The 12419-nt window shown below is 46.5% G+C and overlaps 3 protein-coding genes across 3 annotated transcripts; 1 reads left to right on the top strand and 2 right to left on the bottom strand.

Annotated features, from left to right (window-relative positions):
* Nucleotides 1-2607: 2607 nt before the first annotated feature.
* Nucleotides 2608-4101, bottom strand: EDB91DRAFT_1088506 (uncharacterized protein; the record flags this gene model as incomplete). The annotated part of the gene is made up of 1 exon (XM_041316457.1): nt 2608-4101. The coding sequence occupies one exon, from the start codon at nt 4099-4101 to the stop codon at nt 2608-2610; it is 1494 nt and encodes a 497-aa protein (XP_041169242.1).
* Nucleotides 4102-5893: 1792 nt separating this feature from the next.
* Nucleotides 5894-6443, bottom strand: EDB91DRAFT_1026991 (uncharacterized protein; the record flags this gene model as incomplete). The annotated part of the gene is made up of 2 exons (XM_041312652.1): nt 5894-6138; nt 6206-6443. Coding segments are annotated over 2 exons (483 nt in total), but the record flags the coding sequence as incomplete, so codon positions are not given.
* A 1221-nt stretch (nt 6444-7664) lies between these two features.
* On the top strand, nt 7665-10815 carry EDB91DRAFT_1340545 (uncharacterized protein; the record flags this gene model as incomplete). The annotated part of the gene is made up of 9 exons (XM_041325716.1): nt 7665-7753; nt 7810-8167; nt 8216-8615; nt 8957-8994; nt 9130-9565; nt 9617-9818; nt 9899-9995; nt 10049-10239; nt 10293-10815. 9 exons carry the CDS (start codon nt 7665-7667, stop codon nt 10366-10368), a joined length of 1887 nt encoding a protein of 628 aa, XP_041169240.1. The 3' UTR covers nt 10369-10815.
* Between the last annotated feature and the right edge of the window lie 1604 nt (nt 10816-12419).

Below are 12419 nucleotides of genomic sequence, written 5' to 3'. Positions count from 1 at the left end.
AATCTAGATCTAGGATCTAGATGGGATCTGGATCTGGAGATGTATCGGTATGATATCGGATCTAAGGGTTCTCCAGGGTCTTCGGTAATGAGTATGCTTCTCTATGAGTGGTATACTTCTGTGATAGGGGTTCAGGGTTCTGCTGTGACTGTGCAACAGGTTCTATGTAAGGGTTCGGGAATGACAGAGGTAACTCTTAACATGTCATGAGAAGTGAAGGTGTGCGATGTGAAGAGGTGATGACCCTTTGAGAGATAGCTCGTAAAGTACTCTCGGTTATGGTTCGATCATAGAGGCATGTAGATGCTTATGATGTAACCCGTTTGCCTAATCGTAGGACTTCTAAGGATGTGATGAGTTCGTATGTCTAGGGTTACGGATAAGGATGGATGACGTCGATATAGTATAGATGTGATGTAAAGATAGTGATCGTTAATCGGTTATCCATCTTATTATCAGGGATCTATCTAATCTAATCTTATCGGATAGGTGACTTAGGGTTCGATAATCGAAATTTAGATGCAGTTGGTAACATTCATGACATTACCCCCATTTTAAGGATGAGCGTCCTCGCGAATCGATATGGTTGTCTAGATTGAGCGTGATTTCTTTTTTTCCATTTAAGGAAACCTTCGTATAACTTTTCTCTCTCAACGCTGTTTCTCTTTTCATTCCATGATGTCTCTCTTTTTCGGCGATAGCTTCTGATCCTTGGACTTCTACTTGGGGATTGTGACTGCGTTCTGGTTTTCTTTCTTTCTCTACTTAAGATCACCTTGGGAACGGATGGTGCGGAGGTATTGGTGCAGCGTTGGGGATTATTCGAGGAGTAAAGACGTTGTCATGGTGAAGACGGCGTCTGCAGGCTTGCCAGAGTTTCTTGGTTGCGTCTTTTGATCCTGGAATCTAACCCGCTTCTGAGAGGACTTTGATTTTAGGTGCGAATACAGCGCTAAGCGGTTCGTCAACCTTGTCTTTCTTTTCATAGGCATTGATTTCATGCGCCATGCCTGGCCACCAATAGTTCTGCGATACTCTTTCCAACAAGCTCTTTAGAGGACCAAGGGCGGAACCTTTGTATAAATCCAATAGACTGTTGCGTAAATCCGTTCTTTTTGGTACATATACCAGTCCTCTGTGGAGGATGAGATTTTCTTCTGAATTCCACTCTTCAAGTCCCTTTCTTAGTCGGACGTTCTCGAGTTTCCTTTCTTTGGTCACCTTAGCTACTTCGGCGTCTCTGTCTTTACACTCTGCGATGACTAGCAAGAACGTTTTTTCTATCTTATGGACTAGAGTATGGCCTCGTTTCGCTGCGTGATCCTTGAAGAAAGTGGGATTCATAAGGAAATTGTTCGAGTTTTCTGATACGATATGGGATTTTACCCCCCCTTTGTGGTCTAGCCTCCTGGATAGACATATGAGATTAAATTGCGCTAGGAATAAACACCATCTAGCTTGACGTCTAGTCAATGTGTGCAATTTGTCTATTTTTTCCAGGTTTCGTGAGTCTAGAATGACTTCCACTGGTAGGGGTGACTTTTCAACTATGTGCTTCCACTCCTGCAGGGCTCTATATATCGAGAGCAAATCCTTGTCTTCTGCTGAGTAGTTGACTTCGTTGTTGGTCATTGGTTTCGTAAACATGGCAATCGACTGCCTTTTCCCGTCTTCCTTTCTCTCGATAAGCGTAGCTTGAATGCCCTTCGCTTGGGTCTTACATTCTATAGCATATAGCTTTCTCTCGATACTCGGTTTCGGTGTTTCACTCCTTTGTTTAGGGGGAGGACTACCCTTACTCATAGATTCCTTTGAGGGTTGCTTCGCCTTCTCTGCGATGAGCTTTTTCAATAACGCTTCTAGACCTTCTAGCGCTATTTCCTCAATCTCTTTCTTTGAGTTTACTTTGGTTTCTTTAGCAGTTTTCCTTCTGCGTTCTCGTTCTGCTGCTCCCTTGATAGAGAACGTTTCTTCTGACCTACGGTCTACGTTCTTTTCTACTATCTTTGGTTTCACAGATGGAACTGCCTTTGGTTTCGGTGGGCTTACACCGATCTTGTCTTTTGATTTAAAGGAGGGACTACTCCTTTCGGGGTGTGCAAATGCACAAAAAGAACCGTATCGGCACTTCGGGCCGTTTCTACATAGGGTTCTGGATTTGAATTTGAAGACTGTGGCTGGGGTCTTCTCCTTCTTTTCTGTTCTCGGCTTAAAAGCCCTAGGAGTAGGATTTGCCTTTTTCTCTACCGGTGGCTTAACCGGTTTTTGCGCCTCGTTTGACGACTTCTGAGTTTTTTCAGAGGACCTATGTCTCGGTAGAAACACTCTGGGGATCGGACATGGTGAGGGAGTGATTCTGATCACATACTCCTCAACACCAGCGGTCGTTATTTCCTCCATTGGTTCTTCCCTTGATTTACCAGCCTTTACTTCGGCTAGCTCCTCCTTCTTCTCGTAGATAGTTCTTTGGAAAGGCATCTCTACCTCTATTTCATCCCAAGTACATGGGGCATCGTTCCACTCGTCCATTTGAGCGATTAGGCGGCCATAAGCCGTGGTGAACCATGAATCTACCTCGAACTTCCTTTTTTGCTTAAGGCGGTATGATTAATCTTTGTCGTTGAATAAGATGTAATGGTCTACATCGTTGACTAGGAATTCTCTGCAGTCTTCCTCTATTGCGCCACAAGCATTCTTGCTCTTTGTGGGATGGATTATTACTGCCAGGTGATTCCATTCCTGGTCTTCTTGACGATCTCTATCTTCAGTTCTTTTATAGCTCTCTGGGACTTCGTCTTCGCCTTCTGGGTATGGCTCGGACTTTCGTCGTGGGGAACGGTATAAGATGTTTGGGGTCCTCGGACTTTCAACCGGTATCTCTGGTGCCTCTTCTGTCCTACGGACTGCACCTTCTATTTCAATAGGTATTTCAACCTTGGATGTTTCTTCTGTCCTACGGACTACATCCATTGCCTTTTCTATTGTTGGTGGCATAACAACCTCTGAGACCTCCTTGATCTGTCGGAGTATCTCTGCTGCTTCCTCGGCCTTTCGGCGTTCAGCAACTCTTAGCGCCTCTAATGTTTCCATTGCGCGTTTTAGCATGTTTTCTGCGATTATTTTATCTAGGTCGGACAACGACTCTTCGATAGGTTTTGCAACCTCCTCTACGGTTTCATGCTCCGTCTTCTCATTTGGTAAAGCAGGGAGGATCTGCTCCTTTACCTTATTTGTTTCGGCAGTGGGTTTCTGCTCTGAGACTTTCACTAAAGAAGCTCTCGCTAATCTAGCTTCCTTTTGTTTCTGTCTCTTGATTTGTGATTTTGATAATCCAGAATCGACTGGTCCTTTGTTTGTTTCATCAGTTGTCTCCGATTTCTCGTCTTTTTGTTTAGCAGGGACTACTGCTTTTATTTCAACGACCTCCACTTCCACGACTTCTACTTTAGTCGCTTCAGTGGTCTTGTCCTTGATTCCGTAGTCTCTTTTTAATCTCAAGATTTCTTCCGCGAAGGTTTCTTTCTTGATTTCAATTGGTGCTACTTTCTCTGGTTTCTGAGTACCAGTCAACTTCTTAGGTTTAGAGGAACCTGACGACATCCTGATATTTTCTGTAAGGGTTTCTTTCCCTTTGCCTTTCGGCTCGTCGCGTATCTTCTGTCCTATGGACTGCGCGACTACTACGGGTTTCGGAGCAACCTTGGGCTCGGGATTTTGTACGTTGGCAATCTTGGGCCACTGGGTTGTCATTTCTCTCGATGACAATAACGGCGATGATGAAGAAGATGATGTGGGCGATGATGAGGGGGTCGAGCAGGGTGATGATGGGAGTGTGTCAACGTATGCGGTTCGGATAGCGAGGGATGGCAATTCAGCCATTGCGCCTCTACACCTAATTCGGAACGTGTCTACAGTCCTTTTGTTTGCCTTAGCGCAATTCTTGCAAAGGCTCTGATAGGAGATTTCTCCATCTTCAAATTCTACACCAATCCAGTGTGTGATTTGTGGTCCCTTTGCATGATGCATATTAAAGCAAAAGCCTTCTCGGATTTGAGAAGCTAGCTCTTCATAGTCATCAACGGTAGGGGCGGAATATCTCATGTTGCCGGCTGCGTTCCGGAATCCTATTCAACAGAGTATATTTTTATTTGTCAGGGATCTCGTAAGATATGACCGAAAAAGGAAAATGATGATAGAGAGGCGACCTAAGCCCGTATAGTAACGTAGTTGCCGGCTTCTTGGCCAACTAGGTTCTAAGGTAAAAGGCTACGGTAATTTATACTAGAATGCGGTAAACAATATGCGTGAGAACCAACGCAATATTGTTACTACACTCGCGAGTGCCGTTCTCTAATTCTACGAAGGGGTTTCTAGGATATAGCGTTGAGCAGGCAGGTATTGGGCCAGCACTCAAGGCGACGGATACAGGACCTATATGTCACTGTTCCTTATAGACTGGCGGCTGCAGTAAGGCAGGGCCTGGTCTACTTCTACTAACTAGGGGAGGGAATGTGCACAAAAGAAGTGCGGGGCTGCGGTCTGGGAAAGATGGTTTAAACGTGATCCGCGAGACTAAGCTCAGCAGAACAGCCGATGTTCTGGGAGGAAGGTATCGACACAAGTGTCGTTCGAGAGTCGGATCGTCGTCTCTTGCGAGGATGGAGTATACGAGTGTCGAAGGACAAATAGAATCGTGCGAAGGATGATATGGAGCGTCGTCTGATAGTCGTCCGAAAGTTGGAGTACAAGAGGGCGAACACAATCGAGTCGGGTGGTAAAGAAGACTTAACCTAATGTTATGACCCACGTCCCTTAACCTAACTAGTAGGTGTCTGGAGTTGGAATCACACCACAGGACTCAGTCAAAGAGGATAAAGCGAGATGGATTGAGAGGGAACGTCTAGGCCCTACAATGATGTAGAAACGAGGAGGTTAAGTCTAAGGAGTACTACTGACTACTACCTAGACTATATACTACTATTGAGGCGGAGCTATCTGAGTATGAAAGGTATGTGATATAACTATATACGGTCATAACATTGCACCTAGGGTATAGGGCGTCTTTATCAACCAATCAACTACAAGAAGAGAAGGGTAAAGGGTTCATAGGGCCAAGGGTATCGATGATTAAGCAGGGTTCTCAGGGACTGCTTCTATTCAGGGTGGACGGAGATTAAGAAGGGTGTGAGAGAGTTCTGTGACAAGAAGTCTCGAACGGTAATTAAGGATCTCGATAAGAGATAGGATCTGGAATCTAGATCTAGGATCTAGATGGGATCTGGATCTGGAGATGTATCGGGTATGATCGGATCTAAGGGTTTCTCCAGGGTCTTCGGTAATGAGTATGCTTCTCTATGAGTGGTACTTCTGTGATAGGGGTTCAGGGTTCTGCTGTGACTGTGCAACAGGTTCTTATGTAAGGAGTTCGGTGAATGACAGAGGTAACTCTTAACATGTCATGAGAAGTGAAGGTGTGCGATGTGAAGAGGTGATGACCCTTTGAGAGATAGCTCGTAAAGTTCTCTCGGTTATGGTTCGATCATAGAGGCATGTAGATGCTTATGATGTAACCCGTTTGTCTAATTGTAGGACTTCTAAGGATGTGATGAGTTCGTATGTCTAGGGTTACGGATAAGGATGGATGACGTCGATATAGTATAGATGTGAATTCAAGATAGTGATCGTTAATCGGTTATCCATCTTATCTTATCAGGGATCTATCTAATCTAATCTTATCGGATACGGTGACTTAGGGTTTGATAATCGAAATTTAGATGCAGTTGGTAATATTCATGACACACACCAACAAATGAATGACCTGGAGGAAGCGTATCCTGACAAGCCATGATTACTACAGTGAGCCTAAGTACCCATCATTGGTGATACCACCCACCTGTATCTCCCACGCAAGATCAGCACTCATAAATTCTCCATAAGCTCGCTGACTGTCTGCGCCCTCGAATTCCCGGTACGGCTGGAAATCCATACAAGGCGCAAAGACTGGGTTGGCGAATAGGTGCTTCACGACATCGAGACCATCCCTCCAATAGAGCACCAAGGGTGCTTTCGTCTTATAGGAACCAACTTTTATTTGTTGGTGGTACCATCGAGGTACTTCAGGTAGTGCTTCGATCCGAGCTCACAGATCCTTAGATGTATTGAAAGAGGGCGGATTATTCTTGGTCTGCATCTATTATCAAGATACTGATGACATGAAACGTAGATAGGCAACTTACATGCTCGAGGTGGAGGAAAACATCAACTTCTTTTTGCGACAACGCCCCCTCTGAAAGCCAGTATCCCAGGTCAAATTCAGCTTTCGACGCAAAGGGATAGTAAAGGTTCTCTGTGTGACGGATAGCGGCATGTACATCGCGGTCCATCTTCTGAAGATGATTTTCTCCTCCGGGGTGGGTAATTGGCACATTGGGATGGTACTCCCTAAATGTGCTGGGACGTGGGCCTGCAGAGGGATCAACAGATGCGAGGGGGGTGTCGCACACTGACTCAGGGGTACTGGGATGATATTGCTCAGGATGTGGGACAGACGAAAGGGGCGGGTTATAGGCTGATACGTCATCTGTAGCACTTTCGACATGTGGGATTATGACTTCTTCCGCATCATCCAAAGGATCGAGTTCGTCATACTCTCCATAGACTAGATGCATACTAAGATTTAGCCTCCATCGATCAAGTGACATACACGCACCGTCTTGCTCATGTTCTAGGGTGTCAGGATCATAGTCCTGTGAGAAATGACTAGGTTCCCCGAAGTCCGAGGTAAGACCTTGAACAACACGCTGACCGCAGGTAACAGTAGTTGACAGATGATGGATGACATTGTCAATGCTTGAAAATATATCTGCGCAGTTGGGGCAAGTAAATGTGTGCCCATTATTACTAGTAGTCAAATGGGGAACATGAAAAGGAGGCGAGGATGACATGCTGGCAAATGATTCAAATGATCAATGGGATTTCTTCTACTGACTCACCCTAGAGTTGAGGAAAGACCTTATAAATCTATCCATGATCCCTGGGTCGTCCAAGTTGCCCCAATTTGACTGTCCTTTCGGCATCAAGTTGACATGCAATGTCATGCATAGATAGGCCCACCTCCTAACAGTCAACTGTCCTCCTGGCATTGTCGTAACTTGATCCCTGGGTCGTGCAAGTTGCCCTAATTTGACGGTCCTTTCGACATCAAGTTGACATGCAATGTCATGCATAGATAGGCCCACCTCCTAAGAGTCAACTGTCCTCCTAAGAGTCAGCTGTCCTCCTAAGAGTCAACTGTCCTCCTGTCCTCCCCGGCATTGCTGTTATGCATAGTAAGTGTGATCAGGAGCTGTCAAGAACCACGATGGCTTAGCGCTTACCTCCCTCGAAGCTGAGTCCAAGAGAATTAGCGGGACTTAGCACGAATTCTTGCCAACAACCCTGGGAAACTGTTTTCTATTTGGTTGATTCAGTTATCAACAAACTTGAAGTTTGAGCTGTAACACGATTGACTTATCATTAATATGCCTTGCACAAGCAGCACTGGTAGCTCATTTGCATCAGCGAGGACCTCTAATAACCTGAGGTCTGTTTATTTATCTGAAGTTATGTTATTTTCCATGACCAGCCATTCACTGACCATACGCTCCAGTGTTTCATCACCGCCCATGTCTGAGGCACCAAATAGCTCTCCCATATTGAAGAGTGACTCTTCCAGCTTGAGGAGGACCTCCCTGGTGACCCCAAACAAGCCTAGGTATGTTCAATTAATAACATTTGTTTATGGTGAACTGTTATTCACTATGCTCTCAGAATTGTATCCCCGCCTCCTACATCCGAAGCTCCTACTAGCTCTCCCATACTGAGGAGTAGCTCCTCCGACTTAGAGAGTAGCCCTATCCCAATGGTTAGCTCCCACGTCCCAGGTAGCAGCTCCTCCATCCTAATGAGTGGCTCCCCCATTCTGAAGAGTGGCCCCATCCAGAGCAGTAGCCCGCACACCACTCATACTTCTCCCCTCACGACCACTGTGCCCAGTGAGGGTGGCCCCACTTCAGCTACCAAACACAGTCCTCGCAAGCGCCCACATCAATACAGCTTACTTGAAGATGATGAACTTGAGGATGATGGGTACTTTCCCACCAAGAGATCCAAGATGTTGTTCACATCAGTAGGTCACCCTCACTTGAATGGGGTCCAAAGCTCAAACAATTCTTAGTTCACTTGTAATCGCCCTGCTGATAGTGCAGTCTATTTCACGGAACGCATGCTTGAGCTTTCTCGTGTCAGTCGCCGGACCTTCGCCGCAAAGATGGAGTATCAGCGCCTACGCACCGAAGAACTGTCACTGATAACGGCCATTGTGCATGATGAACTCGAAGAGTCCAAGGGCCATATGACTCAAACTGATTTGCAAATCGGTTCACTTCGAAACGAACTGTATGACGCAGGGGTGGCAGTGATAGGAAGCAAAGGGAGACCCGGAAACCAAGTACAGAAGGAGGTTGAATTTGGCAGGTTGTTCCCCGGCCATGGTGACCACGAGGCTGATGACAGCAGTGACTCCTATGATGCTTCACACAGTGATATGGTTTCCGAATTGTTGGAATGTCACGGTGGTATTTGATGCTGCAGGAGTCACTTCATTTACGACTGAATCAGGTCTACCATTCAATTCCCTGAGTATGATCTGACCGTTTATAGAGCATATACGTATATACGTATATATGTAGTCTTGTGTAGTACTACCTGGCAGGCAGTACAATTATGATCTGTAGCAAAATTTCTGGGGTTGCTCCTATCTCGAATCTAGAAACGGCGAGCTGAAACAGTTTGGTCATCATTCATGCGGCACACTGCGGCCTCGTTAAATCAAAACTTGTCGTATAATATTATGATTCAAGTAATTCAATCGCTCTACTAGTTACCCTCTTCTCTAAACCTCTACTATGCCTCGTAGCCAGGGCGGTTCAGGTCGTGGGCGCGGACGCGGATGCAGTGTGTCTGGGGCGCAGGTTGCCGTCCCAGATTCTATCAAACGCACAGGATCTATTCCCCCGTTTCAATCAATTCCATTCCAACATCAAAGCAGCAGTACACTAGAGCGCCTCACATCTGCTGCTGCAATGATAGAAGTACTTCTCATTTCTCATTCCTTATTTCCGTACCCACAACTATTATTCTAAGACAGACAGAGATGCTACCGACACTCTTCTAGAACACCAGTCCCGCCAATGGTCCTCACAACTCCCATCCCAGGAACGTTTACGCCCTTATTCAATCCCATCGTCACGCACCACCAGCCATTGCACATCAAGGGGGTCAGGAAGCACCTATGGTGTTGATGGCAACGAGCGCCCACTGGCGGAACGTGCTAGACGGAGCTCCAAGATGGAACTCAAACCCACCGACATGAAGTACTACAGCGAGGCGGATCAAAAAAACATCAAGCATGCTCGTAAACTCATCATTCTCGATATGCTCCTGGAGAGCGGGTGGCAGAAGACTAGCGACCTTGGTTCCATCGCTGCAGAGTGTATCTCACAGGCATCTGACACGTCTGGCCATGGTATGTTCTTTCACTAGCGCTACCAACCACTAATCCTACCTCTTCATGTAGTCACCGAGTGCACGGACAGCATCAACAAACTCATTTTCGATGGATTATCAACTATCAGAGGAAAGCTCGTTAACGAGGCTGAACGAGTCCTATCATGCCTGAAAATATACCTGTCCGACGATAGTGCAATGAACGATGACGAAAGAAGCAACCATATTAAACAGCACACGATGCTGTTAACTGACGACACGAACCTTTCGGAGTACGTCCTTCACGGTTACGATGATGAGAGGGGGAAGATTCTCGTGTATTCGGCACTTTTCTTTCTTGACCTTCACGAAGACTTCTGGTTCGGACGCAACTCACATTCCTCGATCCGCAGTCGAGAGCATTAATCTTACACATTTCATGGCCTATGTATTCACTGACGGGCGCTGCAGTAAGCAAACCCGTCTGATTTCATCGACCAGGACTGATATTGCTAACTATTAGATTATATGTGTCATCCGCCGGGCTTCGGAAGGTCGACTATCGAAGACGAAGAACGTGCTTCAATTCTCGATGGAAGAATTCTCGGGGGTCGCGGAAGGAATCCGCAAAGCGATGATGGAATATGCTGCTAAGCCCGAGCTTGACGAGTATGAATTCATGCCGCGCATGCAGGCACATCACGACAAATGCCTGTAAGTGTTTGCGGCACATTCATCACAATGTACTGACCCTGCATTTTACAGACGAAAGCTACGGATACGCACAGGAGAAATGTTGCCAACGAAAAATACAATGAGTTATGTTGCTGCTACGACTACTGAGCTATACCAGCGCCCTTGCCCTGCACCCACCTCCACCTCCTCCTCGAGTTCGTTACCATCGTCTACCTTTGATTATGGTCACCTTCCAGTCGCGTCATCGTCATCGTCATCTGGCACTTCGTGGTACCCCCGTGAAGATGAGCATGATCCTGTTGCTGCGAAGTCGCCACTGATGACGCCGTTCCAATATTACCCACCACACTACTCACCTCCTGAGCCCCCATACCAGCCGCACTGGAATGCAAACTCCAGTGGTGATGCTGTACAACCTGACGAGCAACAGCTCGTCACCGACAATCCGTCAACGTTTCCGCACGTCAGTGATCAGTATTCATTCGGGAGTTCGAGTTGGGGTGGGGCGCCTGGTACAGGCTGGGGCGGCCCCATGGCATAATACTGTTTTCATAGTCGCGCTGTTGTTATACTAGTAGATCTTATCATTTGAACTTTGATCATATCTTCTGCTAATCTGTATGATCTAAGCGTTCGATGCTTGACCGATTTGATCAGTTGATCATTAAACTCATATATGGAAAGCGAGATGCGAGTTCAGTAGTTTTAACTTCAAATGGTTTAGTTTGATTTGCTACGACGTGCTACCCGAGCTACTGTAGCACTCGACTACTACTGTAGCGGGGTTTTGCTACTGCGCTTCTGCTTGCTACGTAGTGCTATATAGTTCGAAATGTTTCACTGATGTATTTCTAAGAGCCTGCTAGAGCATGACAGTGACCTTGATTCCAATGGGTCCGATGAGGACGATATTCGAATGAAAGAACTTTCGGAGGAAGAGGAACCTGACTCTGATGATGACGGCGAAGATGACGAGCTTGAGCAGTCCCAGCCCATGAAAATCCTTACACCACCTCCGACCATGTCCAAAAAGCGAAAGTGTGGAACTAAAATCTGTGACTAATGATCCCTACTACATGGACCTATGGCTTGATTGCTTCTTTTTCGCAGCACCTTCCTGACCCTGACCCTCTAGCAGGTGTAAAAGAGGTCACCTTCATCACGAGCATCACCTCCGCAGCTGAGATGAAGAAACCCGCAAGCAAACGTACCTCGAGGAACCAAACCTTCACACTCAATCTTGACGAGCCTTGGGACACCATGAAAGCACAGACTCGTCAAAATCTCGGATGCACTGAACCCCCGACTTCTCAGCTACGAGGATTACGAGGTCTCCTGGTTCATTCCGCGTGTCCTCCCCAAACCTGGCTTATCCAGATTGGACTTCTACACAAACGGACTTCTACGCAAACAATTGTGCTAATAGCCTGCATGCATACTGTACATTTTTGGACCTTCCATTGCTCTCGCTCGCTAGAAGTACCCTGCATGAATAAAATACCCATGTGCATCATCCGCAGTGATGATCTCCAGAACCGCCTGTCCTTGATCGTCCATAGCAGTCTACCAGGTGTCCGCTCATCTTTTGACGTCTCAGTCAATAAATCCCAACTCTGATGGATCATACTGAGCCATGCGTGTGATGAACGCAGCACGGAGAGTCTCGTTGCATTCCTTGGCAATGCGCTTGAGTTTCTTGTAGCTCACATCAGCACGTTCGAGCTCGCGGAAGATTGTCATGAAATGGACAGATATGAATTGGTTTGTCGCGAGGAGGTGCATGAGCTCATCCAAAATAGTCAGGATTCTGCCTTACAAGGCGAAGCAGGCAATCGATATCTTCACGATCGAGAGCACGCAGACGACCACGCATTGCTGTGTTAGGCTGACGGTCCACGACATCACCGGTTTCGTGCCAGAGCTTCAAAATCCGAAACCAAGTGCATCTGGAAAATCCACAGCAATCTAGGATATCACGAAGGCTTAGAAGGTTCCGTTCATGGAGTCGGATTGCCGCAAGTTTCACATCACGACTGATCTTGCGAAATCCCATGTTGCGAAGATGATAATATAAGGGTAGTATGAGCGTACACGAGCAAAATTTCACGCCAGTGCCATCCTTTATGCAAAGAGCTGTAAATTAGGTGGCTCTCGGGAATTTTACCAACTCGTTAGGGATGTAGGTATTTACGTTCACC

The sequence above is a fragment of the Suillus paluster genome, assembly GCF_016628075.1.
Source record: "Suillus paluster strain FC165 chromosome Unknown EDB91scaffold_201, whole genome shotgun sequence".
Classification (NCBI taxonomy): domain Eukaryota; kingdom Fungi; phylum Basidiomycota; class Agaricomycetes; order Boletales; family Suillaceae; genus Suillus; species Suillus paluster.
Note: the sequence above shows the minus strand (reverse complement) of the source record. Positions and strands in the feature narration are given on the sequence as shown.